At 38.4% G+C, this 16,846-nt stretch overlaps 2 protein-coding genes across 2 annotated transcripts; one reads left to right on the top strand and one right to left on the bottom strand.

Annotated features, from left to right (window-relative positions):
• Positions 1 to 3,421: 3,421 nt before the first annotated feature.
• On the top strand, positions 3,422 to 11,324 carry LOC126801547 (protein FAR1-RELATED SEQUENCE 3-like). The gene is made up of 6 exons (XM_050528931.1): positions 3,422 to 3,593; positions 3,984 to 6,254; positions 6,407 to 6,496; positions 6,940 to 7,089; positions 9,811 to 9,924; positions 10,674 to 11,324. Exons 2-5 carry the CDS (start codon positions 4,071 to 4,073, stop codon positions 9,919 to 9,921), a joined length of 2,535 nt encoding a protein of 844 aa, XP_050384888.1. The 5' UTR covers positions 3,422 to 3,593; positions 3,984 to 4,070; the 3' UTR covers positions 9,922 to 9,924; positions 10,674 to 11,324.
• Positions 11,325 to 13,082: 1,758 nt separating this feature from the next.
• Positions 13,083 to 16,617, bottom strand: LOC126802300 (ETHYLENE INSENSITIVE 3-like 1 protein). The gene is made up of 4 exons (XM_050529909.1): positions 16,416 to 16,617; positions 16,093 to 16,157; positions 15,350 to 15,433; positions 13,083 to 15,275 (listed from the first exon to the last, which is right to left on the bottom strand). Exon 4 carries the CDS (start codon positions 15,251 to 15,253, stop codon positions 13,445 to 13,447), a length of 1,809 nt encoding a protein of 602 aa, XP_050385866.1. The 5' UTR covers positions 15,254 to 15,275; positions 15,350 to 15,433; positions 16,093 to 16,157; positions 16,416 to 16,617; the 3' UTR covers positions 13,083 to 13,444.
• Between the last annotated feature and the right edge of the window lie 229 nt (positions 16,618 to 16,846).

Raw genomic sequence — 16,846 nt, 5'->3', positions numbered from 1 at the left:
ATATCCTTAATCAATTGAAGATTTTAATTAAGTTAAACCCCAGAAAACTCCGTGCATTAGTTTGAATGTATGATTATGTATCAATTGAAAAAGGGGATAAACCAACACTGAATTGGAAAATATCAAATAATCTCCAGTAATAAAACTCAGAGTCGAAGTCTACTTCAAATTGAGGAGGTTGGGATTAGGCATAATGAATCAGTTGATTGACAATAAAACATAGAGATTAAGATCTTGCCGGAGCTACATGTCCAGCGAGCTAATGCCACCGCACATTAGCGTCACCAACCTGCCTTTTCAGGCACCTTGTTATTTCTGATGGACTCTTCCCCTCCTTGGTCACCCACAACATGTCGCCTGGTCATACCATTTTCATAAGATTTTTCTTTTCTTTTTTGAGAGTGCACTTCGAGAAGAATTATATGAGAGGGAGGAGGCAAAGTGCAAAGATGGAAGGTGGTAATGGATTTGGTGCAGACAAGAAGGTGTCAAGAAGGTTTGTAAAGTTTACTCAACCCTCAAATTCGTTAGATTTAGATCTAACAACCATAATTCATTTGTGCCAATTTTGTCCCTTAAAATCAGTCTCGCAGGTCAGCGGGACTATAGCTACATACATAAGTTTTTCTCAAAGAAAATTTGAAATCAAATGTTTCAACAATTTAAAGTAATGAAAAATCAATGGAATGATTGAATTAGACTTGTAGAATAAAATGTTTTGAATGGGTGCTAAGATTAAGGAAACTAAAATGATTAAAAATTACAAAATAGACTTGTAAAGAAAGAATTTGGGTCTAGATTGAAAAAACTTGGGTGTGGATTTAACTTCAATGAGAGGCTCTAATATTGGGTCTATCTCTAATTTTCTTTTAGAATATAGAAACTACTATTGTGTAAACACAAACATCGACATATTGATACTGGAACTAAATAATATTGCTATTGTGCTAATTCAACAATACAATACAACAATTACCTGCTACTATGTGAATTAAAACAACGACATAAAAACATGAAATCGTCCCAAAACTAATAAGGCTGCTACTATGTTGATTCAACAGTACAAAACAACAATTACTTGCTACTACGTAAATTTAGAAAAACACGAAATCGTCCCAAAACTAACTAATACTGGTATTGTGTTGATTCAAAACTGCAAAACAATAATGACCCACTACTATTTAAAAAAAGCAAGGAAAATGCATGAAATCGTCCCCAAGCACACTAATACTGGTACTGTATTGATTCAATAGTACAGAACAACAATAAACCTGCTACTATGTTATTGAATAGAAATATAAAACATGAAACCAAATAAGATCTAGAAAATTTCATAATAAAATCAAAATGGAAGCTTGAATCCTAAGTTGCATGAAATCGGGTACGAATAAGTGAAAGCGAAACGTTTAGAAACACGAAAACGATTTTTTGTTTTTTTTAAGAAAATTAGAAACGGGTACATTTTGGAAACACGAAATAAAATATTATATAAAAAAATAAAAAATATTTTGCTAATAATATCTGAAAATAACCTCACTCCCTTTACATTTTTAAATATCCATGTTAAAAGAGTAGAGAGAGTTTTGGACAAACAAATCTAACCGATCTATCTCTCTCTTGTTATATTTGGTAATTAGGAATTAAGTTGGTAAGACCATGTTTGTCTTAGTTAATCAATTATGCATTAATTGTAATGTTAGTCAGGGATTATCCACATGGTCATGTTGTGTGTGATTCGTTTCTTCTTATATAAATAGTTGTATATCTCTTCCGCTATGTAATAACAACATCAATTCAATGTAATAAGTACTTCTTTTCTCTCAAGCTTTAAGCTCTCTTTCATAGGCGATCAATAGGCAGAAGGTTCTCCTCCACCACCTCCGCCCTCCTTCCTCCTCCTCTGACTCTTCTCTCTCAGTAAGCCTCTTCCTCTTCCTCCTTGATTGTATGCACGCATGTGAGAAGGCGATCAACAAGCAGAATGTTCTCCTCCACCACCTTTGCCCTCCTTCTTCCTCCTCGGATGACTCTTCTCTCTCCGTAAGCCTCTTCCTATTCCTCCCTGATCGCATGCACGCATCTGAATTGAGCTACCTCAGACTAATAGTGGATTCGATCTCAAGATTGGTCTTGCTCTTTATGTTGGATCCGGGCTATAAAAATTGGTCTCACACTTCTAATTTTTGTCACCTCGCGCTTCCCGTTCGGAAACTCGCGCTTCCATAACGCTTCCAAAACTACCTTTTTAAAGAATCGCAAATCTGGGCGTTTCCAAGCACTTCCATCGTGGTTCCACTTCGGAAGCGGGAACACACATTCCCGTGCATTTTCCGTGCAACGTAGCTTGAATCTAACTTGGAATTTGATCGAGAAGAGAAGCTTGGGATATTAGAAGTCTTAGTTTCTGACGAATGATTCGAAGAAGAAGACGGACTCACTCATGGTAACTTGAACAATCTATAGAAACATAAAACCGAATAAGATCTAGAAAATTTCACAATGAAATCGAAATAGAAGCTTGAATCTAATTTGGAATTTGATCGAGAAGAGAAGCTCAAGAGATTATAAGTCTCATTTCGAACGAATGATCCAAAGAAGAAGCCGAACTCACCAACGGTAACTATGACGATCTTCTGAAATTTCCAACGAGCTTCTGGAACTCTGATTCATCTTCTAAATCTCGGATGAGCTAGGGTTAGGATGAAGGAGATGGTAGAATCGGCAGAGGAGGAGTGATGATCGTGTGAGATAAACTGAGATCATTGTGGTTTCGATCAATATTAGGTTTCATATATGGTGAATGGAGGGAAAAACAGTAATCACAATAACGCCATGTGGCAGCTTGACAACAAGCTGGTCCTCAAATGTAATAGGTAATCCTAATTTGCTCTATCAAATTAGGAATGTCGTTTTTATTAACTAAATTGTTGTTTGATACGTATTAGTAGTTTGTTATATTTTAAACTTAAAAGTTCATAGTAACATAAATAAATTATACTTTTCCACAATTTATAGAAAATTACAATTTTTCATCTATATACGAGATGAAACGAGCCTAAATGAGACTTAGACTACTAGTTCCGCGTCCCATCCCACCAAAACCATCCCACCAAAACCAAAGATGAGGGAATCAAGACAAGACTAACGTTTCTAAATTTCAATCTGGCCTGTCCCGGTAATTTTTGGGACGAATTCGGGATTATGAGTATTTATGCCCACGCTACAAACAGGCTTTGAGGGGGATTGTTGTTACAAAAATGCAAGTAGAATTATGTTGGAAAAAAGAAACTCTAGTTGCGTTGCTATCTGAATATCTGATGTGTTGGGGGTGAAAGAGAGTAACAGTTGGAGCTACGAACACGTAATAATCACAAGAGGGTAAAAACAAAAATAGGGAAAGGCAGAGAGAAGAAGACGAAGACGACTCCCACTCTTTCCTGGGTTTCTGGGGTATACACACTCGGCCTCACTCTCTTCTCTCTTCGCCTTTGCCTTCTACCCCCCCCCCCCCCCCCCCCCCAAAGTCAAACCCTAATACTCACTGTTATGCTACTATTCCTCCTAATCACCAATTTGGGGCTTCACGGCACCAGGTTTGAGCTTTAATTCCTTTTTATTTTATTTTAATTTCCTCTTTAGATCCCATTTCGCTTAAATTTCGGTACCTTTTGTTTGATTTTACCTGCATTCTGTGTTGTTGAACTCAAACCCCCAACTGAATGTTACTTTGGTTTTTGGAACCTGAAAGCATGTTAATTGTTTGATGCTCTCACTCTGGTCACTGAATAATGTATGTCTAGTCTTACTTTTGATAGCATGAACGTAGAAAAAGAGGCCATTTGTTGTCTGGCTGCCGAATTGAACCAACTTATTGACTAAAAACTAAAGAAATTTTGCAGGCTAGAGATATTACGAAAGCTGTGATACTACTTGCAAATAATCAGTTTGCTTACATTTATAATAATGATGATGAACATTTACAGTTGATCCAGCGTGTTTATTTGTAATGGCTTTCACTGCGGTGACCGTGAGAAACTGTTTTTAGTCAACCCATTGTTTAGGAAACTGTCATGGACTCTGAAGTTGAAGCCGAAGAAAGGGAATCTGATAAAGGTGTGAAGCAAAATGTAAGTCATAATTTTGCTGGGAGAGAAATGATTATACAGGATGAGGAAGGGAATGCTAAACCATATGTGGGGATGGAGTTCGAATCAGAGGATGCTGCCAAGGCCCTCTATGATACGTATGCTAGGTGTGCTGGATTTAGCACCCATGTTGGTCAGTTTAGTCGTAATAAGCCTGACGGACCAATAGTGACATGGGAGTTTGCATGTACAAGAGAGGTATTCAAAAGAAAGAATGTCGAAAGTTGCAATGCTATGCTACGCGTAGAGAGGAAGGATGCAAACACTTGGGTTTCCACTAAGTTTATTGAGGATCACAACCATGGGATGGAAAGTCCTAATAAAGTCCATTACCTTCGACCACGTAGGCACTTTGCAGGTGCTACAAAGAATACAGCTGAGACTTTGGATGTTTCTTCTGATGCTTATGTCTCTATGGATGGGAATCATGGCCCTTATGAGCCAAACCATGGAGGTAGGAGTGTCTCTCCTGTTGAACCAAATCATCCTGCTAGAAATATTGGGCCTATTAATTACACAAGGCCTATGAGAACACTTGGAAGAGATGCCCAAAATCTTCTAGACTATTTCAAGAAAATGCAGGCTGAAAATCCTGGATTTTATTATGCCATACAGCTTGATGATGAAAACCGTATGACTAATGTTTTTTGGACTGATGCGAGATCAAGGACTGCTTACAACTACTTTGGAGATGCTGTAATTTTTGATACAATGTATCGACCAAATCAGTACCAGGTGCCTTTTGCTCCTTTTACTGGTGTAAATCATCATGGCCAGATGATATTGTTTGGCTGTGCACTACTTCTAGATGAATCTGAGTCTTCCTTTACTTGGCTGTTTAAGACATGGCTTTCTGCAATGAATGATCGGCCTCCTTCTTCTGTAACTACTGATCAAGATAGAGCAATACAAGTGGCAGTTGCACAGGTATTCCCAGATGCACGTCACTGTATATGCAAGTGGCACATTTTAAGAGAAGGCCAAGAAAGACTGGCTCATATATATCTTGCTAATCCTTCCTTTTATGGAGAGCTGTATAGCTGTATCAACTTTTCAGAGACAATTGAGGATTTTGAATCATCATGGCTGTCCCTTCTTGATAGGTATGACCTTCGGAGAAATGATTGGCTTCAGGCAGTGTATAATGCTCGCAAGCAGTGGGCCCCAGTTTATTTTCGTGGGACTTTCTTTGCGGCACCTTCCTCAAATCAAGGAGTTGGATCTTTCTTTGATGGATATGTGAATCAACAAACGAGTATACCTCTGTTTTTTAAGCAGTATGAAAGGGCTCTGGAGCATGCACTAGAAAAAGAAATAGAAGCAGATTATGATACAATTTGCAGCACACCAGTACTGAAGACACCATCACCAATGGAACAACAAGCAGCTAACTTGTATACAAAAAAAGTATTTGCCAAATTTCAGGACGAATTAGTTGAGACTTTTGTCCATACTGCAAATATGACAGATGAAGATGGCCTTGTCAGTAAATACAGGGTTGCAAAGTATGAACATGATGACAAAGCTTATATAGTCGAATTGAATGTCCCCGAGATGAGAGCAAGCTGCAGCTGTCAGATGTTTGAATATGCTGGCATCCTCTGTAGACATATTTTGACTGTCTTCACCGTCACAAATGTTCTTACCCTTCCATCACATTACATTTTGAAGCGATGGACAAAGAAGGCCAAATCTTGGGTTGAAGTAGATGAACAGATCTCAGATCCGCAAAGTGTTGAGATACTCACTGTGCGGTTCAATAATTTATGTCAGGAAGCCATTAAATATGCAGAGGAAGGGGCAGTTTCTGTAGAGACTTACAATGCAGCAATAATTGCTCTACGAGACAGTGGGAAAAAGATTGCTGATTTGAAGAAACATGTTGCTAAAGTCGCACCTCCTAGCTCTCACGGAAGTGGAAGTTTACAGGAAGAAAATACGAAAAGATCTCATCTGCCATCAGGGGAAATGGGTCCTCCATTGTGGCCTTGGCAAGAAGCACTGCCACATCGCTTTAATCTTAATGATGTTGGAGTTCCACTTGCTGATATAAATCACCCTAGCATGGCCGGCTCTATTCAACCCGATGGCGGGCATCCTGATAATACGGTATGAAATAATTGGAGGTTTGGTGGTTGGTGTCCCTTTTACCATTTACTTTGGGCATACATTTTCTTGTGTGTGAGTTTTGAAAATGCTTATTTGGAATTTTCTGTGACATCTATTGTTAATTAAGTGATTAACTGTTTTTCTTTTTGTAGGTGGTTTATACATGTTTCAAGTCCATGACATGGGTCATAGAAAATAAGAATTCCACATCAGCTGGAAAAGTTGCTGTTATTAACTTGAAGGTATGCCAGTTCTTTTTGTCAAGGCAAACAAGTGCCTTTTGTTATCCTGTTCTGCATCTGAGGGATTCCTTATTTACGCTTAAAGATACATTTAAAGCTTTCCAATTTCATGATACCATTATCATGATGCGAAATGTGTCTTTCCGAAATGTGTCAATCATGTGTCATCGTCCATAACTGATTATTTATAACTCAAGTTTCTGCAAATTCTTTTTGGACAAAACGATAATCATTCTTTTCCCCTTAATTTTTTCTAGTGAGTAGTTCATTAATGATTTCTGAGTTTCGACAACCGACCATACGCTAGCCACTTGACATGTACCCTAGAGGAAAAATGGTCTTTAAAGGGACCGCGAAAAGTAAAAAACATAGTGACAGGTTTTTTTTTGGTATTGTTGATACTCTTGTCTTGCTGTTATAATTTTCGTTTCTGTTAACTGCAGCTGCAAGATTATGGCAAGAACCCGCCAGGAGAAACAGATGTACAATTTAGGGTAACCAGGGTCACACTAGACCCAATGTTAAGATCAATGGCCTACATCGGTCAGCAACTTTCTGCCCCAGCCAACAGAGTTGCTGTTATCAATCTCAAGGTATGCTTCTCTGATTTTTTTTTTCTTAGGAAGTTGTATGCCTAGATCTCTTTGCTTTCTCTTTTCTTGGTCTTAAGGTAAATGTAAAATTGAGTGGTTTTTGTGCCTTAATTTTGTTGTTGCACTTGGCATTGCAGCTAGACTTGTATAAAAAAAAAATTTCTGATCAGTAGAACAGGTCTGAAATTAAGAGAACTGGCCTGATTACAGTTAGTGTGGGCTTGGAAAGAGTTTAGAACTCAAATGCTTATGGCTTAACGGGCCAGGTTTAAGGGATGTGGTGGCAAAGGGATATATGGAGTGCCAGGTTTAAAGTTGACAAAGTTAGAGGGAATTGTCTGGCCAGTGGGCTGCATAAGTATTGATTCAGGGCCGTTAGAATGATTTACCCTTGAAATGTTAGGGGATTTTGTACCACGGTTGTAGGAAAAGTTCACTTCTTGAATGAAGGTAGAAATTTTATGTTTAGAGAGTTGTTCTGGGGCAATGGAAAATAACTTGTGAATAGTGTTCCTATTGTTGTTGGATTTTTTTATGCTAATCAGTGATCATTCCGTTTTGGGTTCTTAGAGTATGATTTGTAGAAGTTCATGCAACTATAGTGAGGAGTGAGAATGAATGCAAATAAATTTAAAGAATACATCAACACGAACGAATTTTAGGTAATTTATACTATATAATAGACTGCCACCATTAAGGTTCAAATCGTTTTCTCCTGGTCACCTGGTGACCAAGAAATTTATGGTCCCCAACATTTGAGACTCAAGGGTTGAAATTGGTTGTTTAGTGCATGCAAATATTTTCAATTAATCTCAACCCTTAATATTAAAGTATAATGTTCCTTCTGACAGAGAGGATGTACTTGGATGATGGGAATAAATTTGTTCTTTTGGGGCTCTGTTTGTATCATTTTAGTAAGTATGAAAATCAAAGGGAAGGTTTTGGTTACTAGATACAGGAAGGAAGTGAAATAGTGGATCAGCTTCTATTCTCATTGTTTCTATCCCTGGGAAAAGATGGGTTCATATTCTCTTTAAAGGGGAGATTAACACGATTGGTTTGAAACATTGAGGGTATTTCAAAGTTTTATGAACTGATGGATGAATTTGCAAAACATATGATCCAAAAGATTGTTTTTTCACCACAATTTCGGAAAGCATTAGCAGTTTCAATCATCTAAAGGATAATCGTTTACTCTAAAAAAGTATTATAGTTTTGGATTACTGGAGAAACACATGAATGAGGAATCACATTAAAGTCTTGTATGGCTGTACCATAACTATATGGGGACAGAGCAATAGATAAAGGTGCAAGAGGGTTGTAGGAATCCTAATTGTTTTTCAATATTTTGGTATGGAATTTATTTACTGAATCCCCATGTGCGAAGTGTTTAAAGACACATTTTGTACTTTTGGGGAGATATAACCTTTAAACTCTAGGCAGCATTACAAGTACATGTCTGTACTTGTAGGTATAGCTCAGTGACTTCTGTCTGTACTACATAGCCTTCAATGGTATGGAAACAGGAATGAGCTGGCAGATGATTTGAAATGGCTATAGTAGGATTTGCCGACAACGTTATTGGATGAGTTGATTTTCCAAGACCTGTTGTCTACTCTGGTAAAACTGACATGTTTAGGGAGACAAAGTAGAAGAAAAATGACTTCAAGTTGTTTATGGCTTATGATATAATGGGAACTTGGGAAGCAGGTTGCTACTCCTCGACGAGGGTCAAAAATCAAGACGCAATTTATCAAAAGATATCTCTAATGGGTACTCTTCATTCTTAGCCTGCTGGAGGTATGTGGTGGAAAAGTGGGGAGAGGTTGAGGTCTTGAGACTTGGGGATAGTTAATTGGAGGAATGTAATGCAACTTGTTCCCTTTACAATAGCTTCCTTGGATGCACATATCCAGAGATAAACAGGGCACGTGGTTATTGGATGTTTTGGTACCTTAAAGGCTTAAATTTCAGCTTTAGAAGAAATCTGAATAACTTAGACACAAATGAGCTCTGTTGCCAGGGTAGTTGAGAAGGCCAAACCCCCTTACTTCCTATAGGGGCAGGAGAAGGGCCTGGAACTAAGAAGGGACAGGAATGTTCTCTTGAAGATCATATTACATGCCAACCATTATGCCCCATCTGTTGTAACATGTAATATAAGTTGTTCCTGTACACATGCTTTCTTGTTTTGATAACATGGGGTTTTTCTTCTGTAAAATTGAGTTTCTCAATCTAAATGAAAGCAAAGATAAGGCACACATATTGTCTGTGGATGCACCGCGACAAAATCCTAGTTTTCTCAAGTATTCTTTCATGCTTATCTACTATGACACTATTAATAATACTTATCATGAATGTGACCTTCTTCACATTTCACCCTGTTCTCAATGAGAAATAACTTTTTGATGAGGCTAATGATCAATTCGTGCATTTTGACTCAAATTCTCCATTTTAATAACCAACTTTGCCGTGTTCTACTGCACGGTTCTGATTAAGTCATTTTATTAATTAGATGAGTTCCATATTGGAATTATGGAAGGTTTCATTCAAAAGTTGAACAAGAGGATGTTTTCTATAGATCTTGACCATGCTTTTTCCAACCTAGGAATCTCATCTGTTCAACATTCATCATATTTCTATATTTATGCTTTATGGTTTTGTTTCCCTGTTATGGTAAATTTCCTTCAGATGTTATATCTACATATTGTGGTTTCTCAGCTGCTAGATACAAACACAACATCTGGAGAAACAGAAGTCAAGTTTCAAGTGTCCAGAGATACACTAGATACCATGTTGAGATCAATGGCTTACATCCGTGAACAACTATGACATGTAAGACACTATATTCAGTAATATGTTGGATATTATATTTAGTCATGATTAATTACATTACTAAATGCTGTCTACTTTTCCTTTCATGAGAAGAGCCATTCTGTCCTCTTGCTCTCAAATTTCTGAACCGAGTTCCTATGCAATTATTTTCCTTATATCTATAGTTGTTTTCTTGTGATGCTACTTCATCGATAACCAACACAGAATTAAGATAGGAAAGATCACAATAACTTGGATCAGAAGTACACCAGAAGTCCAGAACCAAAACACACCTTGAAACTAAAATGAGAGAAATCTCCATTTGAATAATGCTCCCAATCACATTTAACTGCACTAAAGGGTATATCTCTGATACAGCTTTAATTAAGATGCTCACCTGGAACATAGTTCTGTAAGATGCACAAACCACATTCAACAATTCTGTTGGTGGACTGCAGTTGAGGTTGTCTCACACACATAGTAGAGAGTTAACTGGTGGCTGCCTCATGGAGAAAATTCAGTCATCAGGCTCTCTTAAGTTGTTAGCATCAGATTTGTTGTTGATAGTACTTTTTATAACTTCTTATTTTATTTTGTAAAATTAGTTTCCCTTAAAACCAGTTGAAAGGCGGTCTTGTGCTCTTCAACTCTAGTAGTCTACTATTCTGCTACTTTAAGATTTTCTTACTTTGATGTCTTAAATGAATAAAAAATAACCATGATTTGTACAAGGCCCTAATTCATTCAGTTTTCAATCTTACCACTCTCAGGAAGCTTGTTAGATTGGGTTATTCCTCATGGAAAGGTAACAACTAAACTACCAGTGACGTGGTACAGAGGAGAAAAACTGTCTTGGACTTCCCCTTGGTGTGTAATGGTTTGATGTTGAAGCGCTTGCCATAACAATGCCCGGTTGCATGACCTCCATTCAAATCACTGGGAAATTACTCTGGTTGAGGGAATCCTGTGGAAGTGTGTTTTGTACATAATGATTGTGGTTTTGAATGATACACAGTACAGCATTTTGGACAGAAGCATTTCAATAACTTTATATGGGTCATTTGGTTGAAGAGAAAAGAACATGTGAAAATGTGGAGGGACTGGAGCTTTTGCGGTAAAGGGTTTGATCATGGGCATCAGTTTCCGCAGAATTCAGAAATGGTTTCTACCATGGTAATGTCTAAAAATTGCAAATCCTATTGTGGTTTCTGTCTTTCGAAGTTTGCTATCTGTGCATTGATTCTGAGATATAGAGTAGAACATGTAGGTAGCAAATTTGGGTGAACATCTTGTCCTCTACATTGTACTTGGTATAATCTCTTAGTGAAAGTATTTTTTTTAAATTAGAAACACAAATCAATCTGAAATTTATAAGCTTTAAACGTCTGTGTTCTTCTCAATATATGGATTACAGTTTCCCATGTTGGTTGGTGTAGGCAACTTGCTCTCCTACTTGGTTCTTGGATGGTTATTATTATTATTATTATTATCATTTTTTAATGGGGATGGTTATTATTATTTGAATCAAATGAATTTGTTGCGGATGCACTTCATAGTGAAAGGATGGAGTTCTCGAACAATTTATAATCCTTGGGATGGTAAACTGATGCGGCCATTTCACTCGAAGTCTCGAACCTTTAGCCATGGAGTCCGTGAAATAGACGAATAACTAATAACATTTCACCATTTTCTTGCAACTAGTTTTAGTGAGATCAAGCACATGTACAATCCCAAAGATGATCAAACATGGATACAGTCGGGAGCTTCTGTAACCATTTACATTCAGAACCTCTATCAACACAATGTAAAAGATTTGTTCTGACTAATTTTACCGATATTAATATGGTCCTATAAGACATCAGTGACTGAAGATAACGAATGCTATATGGTTGCCTTTCAATCCCTTTAATAAGTCTCAAATATCCTCCATAAAAAAAAACCGAATGAAAAATCCAACCCATCACTGGCTTTCTTTGACTGCTAATTTCTAAACGGATATTCTCCAAATCACTTGCCAGTTCTATATACACTTATTCCAGCATTTTTCATGGAATGTTCAAACTCTACCAATTTATGGACCAACAGTCTCTAGTGATTTTGGATATGATATCCCTCAAACTGTCCAGATCTTCCTATGAATTGGAACCTCCTTTTGTTTTACATTTTCATCGGGAATGCATCCACAAAGTCACAAAACTCTCAAAAAAAAAAAAAAACCACCCGGGTATAGCTCTTTGTTGTCCATTACTGACCACGAAGTTAAAGCACAGGGCTAATGAACATGCTGTAATCAAGACTTGAGAATAGCCGTGCCATTGTGCAAACCCTCCCATTTCAAAAAAAAAAAAAAAACAAAAAAATAAAATAAAAAATACCAACTCATGTGAGCAGATCATAGGGGTAACCAACCTATGTAGCATCCCCTAATCTACTTTAACCTCAATGTGCAAACCAACAGTATTCCCTGCCATATTAGGATTACAGTGCAGTTAAGCAAATGTAATCACTAGCAGATTACATCTATAGTCTTGTCCAACTCAATTGGCAAACACTTGTGGTTCTCATTTGGTCTCCAATCTAATCCATTGCAATCTATCACGGAACCCTGCAAAATATCAAAGGCAATGGCTTGGAGTGAAGTGCAGGAGGAGGGGCCAGAGCCGAGTACAATATGTCTGCATAAATTTCAGGCCAGCGGCCAATTTTGTTGGCGTGACGTGCTATGTTGGCATGACAAAGAGAGATATAGAGACGAGTCATTCACCTTGCTTTGTCTAATATCTCATAGTGCAGAGGGCATATTCTGCACATATTAACTCTACTGGCTCCAAGTTTTATCGTACCAAAGCTACAAGAATCTGTGTCCGATAGTTGTGTGGAGAGGGTTGAGGCATTACCATTCTTTTTCACTTCTCCCCTGTTCCTCTCCCCCACTTCAGGGTGCGTTTCCAGACGATCTATAGTGATTCCGGTCACCCGGCTTTACTCTGATGACCAAATCCCAGTGGTTAAATATTGAGGAAGCATTCTAATAAATTTGAAGGGTGAAGTTGAGTGTGGCATGAAACAAACATGGTAGAAGTTTCACAGGAGTGAGCAGAAGGGCAGAACGATATCCATGGAGATTAAAAAAAAAAAAACAGTTGAAACCAACAAGCAAGACTAGATGAAACAAAAGGCACCACATAAATAAATGTCTTTATAAATAACATAATAATAGCTGCCAACATTGACTTAAGGATCTGAAAAATGCCTCTAACAAAAGCAACTGATTGCCCATCAGGCAACGTTGGGATCTTTCTGGTCCTTTTATTGTGGCCTACTTAAGCACCTATACTGAAATAATAAACTTGCTATATAATCCACCCCGAACACTTGGGATCTAATAAGTCTTGCAGATATGTAACTATAATACTAGGCAACTAAAACCTTAACAGGATGAGAAAGAAAGACTGTGTATAGACTATAAAAGATAGACTCGTTTTTCCCCCCATAATATACAGACTCATCCATATATTGGAGAAGCCGAGATAAAACTTGTTCAGATGTACCAAAACGATGATGCATCTTGCTTCATCAGTGAGTTACCAGAAGTATAGTCCGACTGCGGCAAGCTAAACTGAGATCCAGATCCAAATCTCAGGTCAGGAATAGCATCATTTGAATTGTTACCAAATGCAGAGTCAAATACCTTGCACTGATCAAACTGAACTTCTGGCGGTGGGAAAACTTGTTGATGCATAGGGATTGGGTTGGGTTCAGGCACATTGTTATGATCCATAGTCATCCCTTGACCATAAAAGTTATCATTCACTGGAAACCGATATTTTGAGTGGTGGTGGTTGTGGTCTTGCACGACACTGAAGTTGCCAGGATTTGAGTTTTGCAGAGTATTGCCTTCATATGACGACATAAGCTGGGATATCATTCTCTGCCCATCATCTGCAAGTCCCAGTCCTGAAACATCGAAGGGGCCTGACTGGTTCATCTGTTGTAGCATGGCGGGCTTAGCTTGAGCTGCTGGTAGAGGGTAGCCCACAGGCTTGCCATTGTTAAGCAAGTTTGGCATTGCAAATACTGCTGGACAATTCTTCCTGTATGGGCAACTCATCTGGTGATTGTTTCTAGCAGTAATGTCACTAAAGCCACCAATGCGACAATCATTATATGGGCATTGCAAGAATTCGCAGGTGTAAGCTTTCTGATTGAGCATCATTTGTGGCTCTTCAGCCTGACGCTGCTTTCTCTTCTTACCAAAAACTGAGTTGGTCTCGATAAGTTCTCCCTTATTTTGAGGTCCTTGTCCAATACTTCCCATATTGAAGTGATTCAGAATAGGTTTGCAATCCTCATCTTCAAGGTCGTCATCAACCCCTTCAACATCATAGTCACTAGTACCACTGATTACAAGAGACCCACTCCCAGCAGCAGATGAAGGTAGACATATGTCCGGGAACATCTTCCTGGCCAAAGCTTCCTCCTGGTGTATAATTGCCAGCCATGTGGCACTCTCCTTGGCAGTCATTTTGTCCTGCAAACATTTTGACTGACGAACAAGCTTGCGGATCTTGTTAATATCAGGTGACATGTGCTTGATTACAGCTGTGAGAACACTGACCTTCCATGCCTTCTTCAGATCATGAGGCTTCTTGTATGGCGGAGGGCCCTGATCCTTGCTCGAGTTCAATTGCAGCCACCATTCCTCATTACCAGTTGGCCACCATGGTGGAGATACACCCTTCTCCAATGGGAAACGTCGTTGGGGTGGATCGCAGTGCTGCATCAGGGCTGACAAAAGTGAACCCAGAGTGGTATCCTGGAGCTCCTGCAAGGTGTGTGGAGTAGATGCCACTGAATTGCAATCCTCCGTCATGCCAGGGATTGCATTATCTGCCTGATATTTGGAAATGGCAGCTGGACCATTACGATCAAATCTTACTTTCTCCTTCCACCATTCTCGAAGATTGTCAGAGGAGCCACTTACTGGTTTTCCTTTTTCAGGTATAATCCCATAAACAAAACCCTGAGCTTTACAAACTTCCATCATTTTCAGCATGTATTTCAAGATTCCATCTTGTGCCCGTGACATCTTCTTCCTCCGAGCTTGTTCCTGTGATTGTCGTTGCCTTGCATGCTCAGCTCCTTCCTTTCCCTCAGTTTGTTCTTTAAGACGCCTTAATAGAATCCGATCTCTCCACATTCTCCTTTCGAGCTCATCAACATCCAGTTCCTCATCACTAGAGTCCTCCTCCACTATTGCCTCTGGTCCTGGAACCACCTGACCTTCCCCAGCATGAGCTGAAATGAAATCCAGATTTCCACAGAAATCCATCTCCTCAAAGAAACCCATTTCACAACAGAAAGAACAAACCCTGGTTATATAATTTAGGCAATGACCAGTCACTTAAATGCTGTTCCCGTCAATGTCTTTTAGGCGATTTCCTACCTTGCACACCATTACTATATGCGAAATCCTCAGGTTTTCGGATCAAGGATAATCCACCACAAGAAGTAAACGAGTTGTATTTTTCTGCAAAAATAAGTAAATCACAAACAAGTCAGTTAAACGTACAATTATCACATATGACAGATCAGATACAATGAACTTCCAATAATAGATCCGATTCAACGAAAGAAATAACAATGGAGCGTACATAATTCCATAAATTTGAGTAGTCAGAACAGGACAGTAATTGATTCTATAAGTTGAAACTCCGTAAGCATTCACACAGACCATAAATTAAAACCAAAAAAAAGAAATAAATCAATTAAGGACACAGAAAAGAGAACAGGTCTCATTGTTTTCAAATCCTAATACACACGAAAAATTAAAAATAGCGCGGCAAGCGAACCAGAAGTAAAAATGAGTTTCAAAAACAAGTGAAGGACCCAAAAAATTCAACAGCAAAACAGAGAGCAGGAAAAAATTACAACTAAAAAACCAAAATTAAGCCGCAAGTAAATACCCTTTCCATTGTTATAGCACCCGGGATACCCAGATCCACTATTATCGGTTCATTTCATTTTCTTCACACAAAAAAAAGTGCCATCATTGAGTACACACATCACCAAATTAACAGGTTTCCCGGCTTACACAAGCTGTGATATAGCTTATAACACAAATTTTCTAGCTATCTAAGCAACGTAAATCTAGTCGTTAATTATATTAACATATCATTAAATACAAACCTGAAATTCCGGGTCAGCCTGCAAAAACTTGGTCTGGATCAAAATATTTGGTGGAATCGAAATCTCTGGAGAAACAACAACGAAAAGAAAGAACATCACAACAACAGAAATGATGAAGCAGAACCAAGCCAAAAACCAATGAGAAACCATACATATTCGTACAAATGAATCAGAACAGAACGGTAGTTACATATAAATGGCTCACAAAGATCAAACCTTCGAATCCACCGTACCAAATCATTTACATAGGATTTAGAAAAGAATATGTCTTTATTATTAATGAGGAATGTGAAATGAAATAAACAAGTAGAAAATGAAGATACCAGATTGATGACGAAGCCACTGAAGCTCCTTGACTGCTCCCTCTCTTTAGCAGAGAGAGAGAGAGAGAGAGAGAGAGAGTAGAGTTCTTCTTAGTGGGTCTTCCTTTCCGTTTCTCCTAATGGTAAAGAAGAAGAAGAAGATGATGCTATGGAACAAGGAAACTACAGTAACTATAACTTCAGTTGAAAGAGAGAGATTCAGAGAGACAGAGACAAGGACAGGGGAGAGACGGGGGAGTCTGGCCAACTATTTAACCAGGTCTCTGGTTACGTTTTTAACCGTGGTTCAGGCGTGGGACCTTTCGTTTTTGGATATGGGAGACTTTTATAGGCGTCTAAGTTTGTCTTGTGTGTGTTCGCTCACACCGAAGCCATTCGCGAGAAAGTACACATCACTCATCTTCCTTATTTGAGGAAAAATACACCTATAT

Source organism: Argentina anserina, chromosome 7 (genome assembly GCF_933775445.1).
Source record: "Argentina anserina chromosome 7, drPotAnse1.1, whole genome shotgun sequence".
Taxonomy (NCBI): domain Eukaryota; kingdom Viridiplantae; phylum Streptophyta; class Magnoliopsida; order Rosales; family Rosaceae; genus Argentina; species Argentina anserina.
The sequence above is the reverse complement of the archived record's forward strand: the minus strand, read 5'-3'. Positions and strand labels throughout refer to the sequence as shown.

Coding starts and splice junctions, on each gene's coding strand:
- LOC126802300 (XM_050529909.1), bottom strand. CDS start 15,253: ATGGGTTTCTTTGAGGAGATGGATTTCTGTGGAAATCTGGATTTCATT.
- LOC126801547 (XM_050528931.1), top strand. CDS start 4,071: ATGGACTCTGAAGTTGAAGCCGAAGAAAGGGAATCTGATAAAGGTGTG. Junction 6,255..6,406: donor GCGGGCATCCTGATAATACG/GTATGAAATAAT, acceptor TTCTTTTTGTAG/GTGGTTTATACATGTTTCAA. Junction 6,497..6,939: donor TTGCTGTTATTAACTTGAAG/GTATGCCAGTTC, acceptor TGTTAACTGCAG/CTGCAAGATTATGGCAAGAA.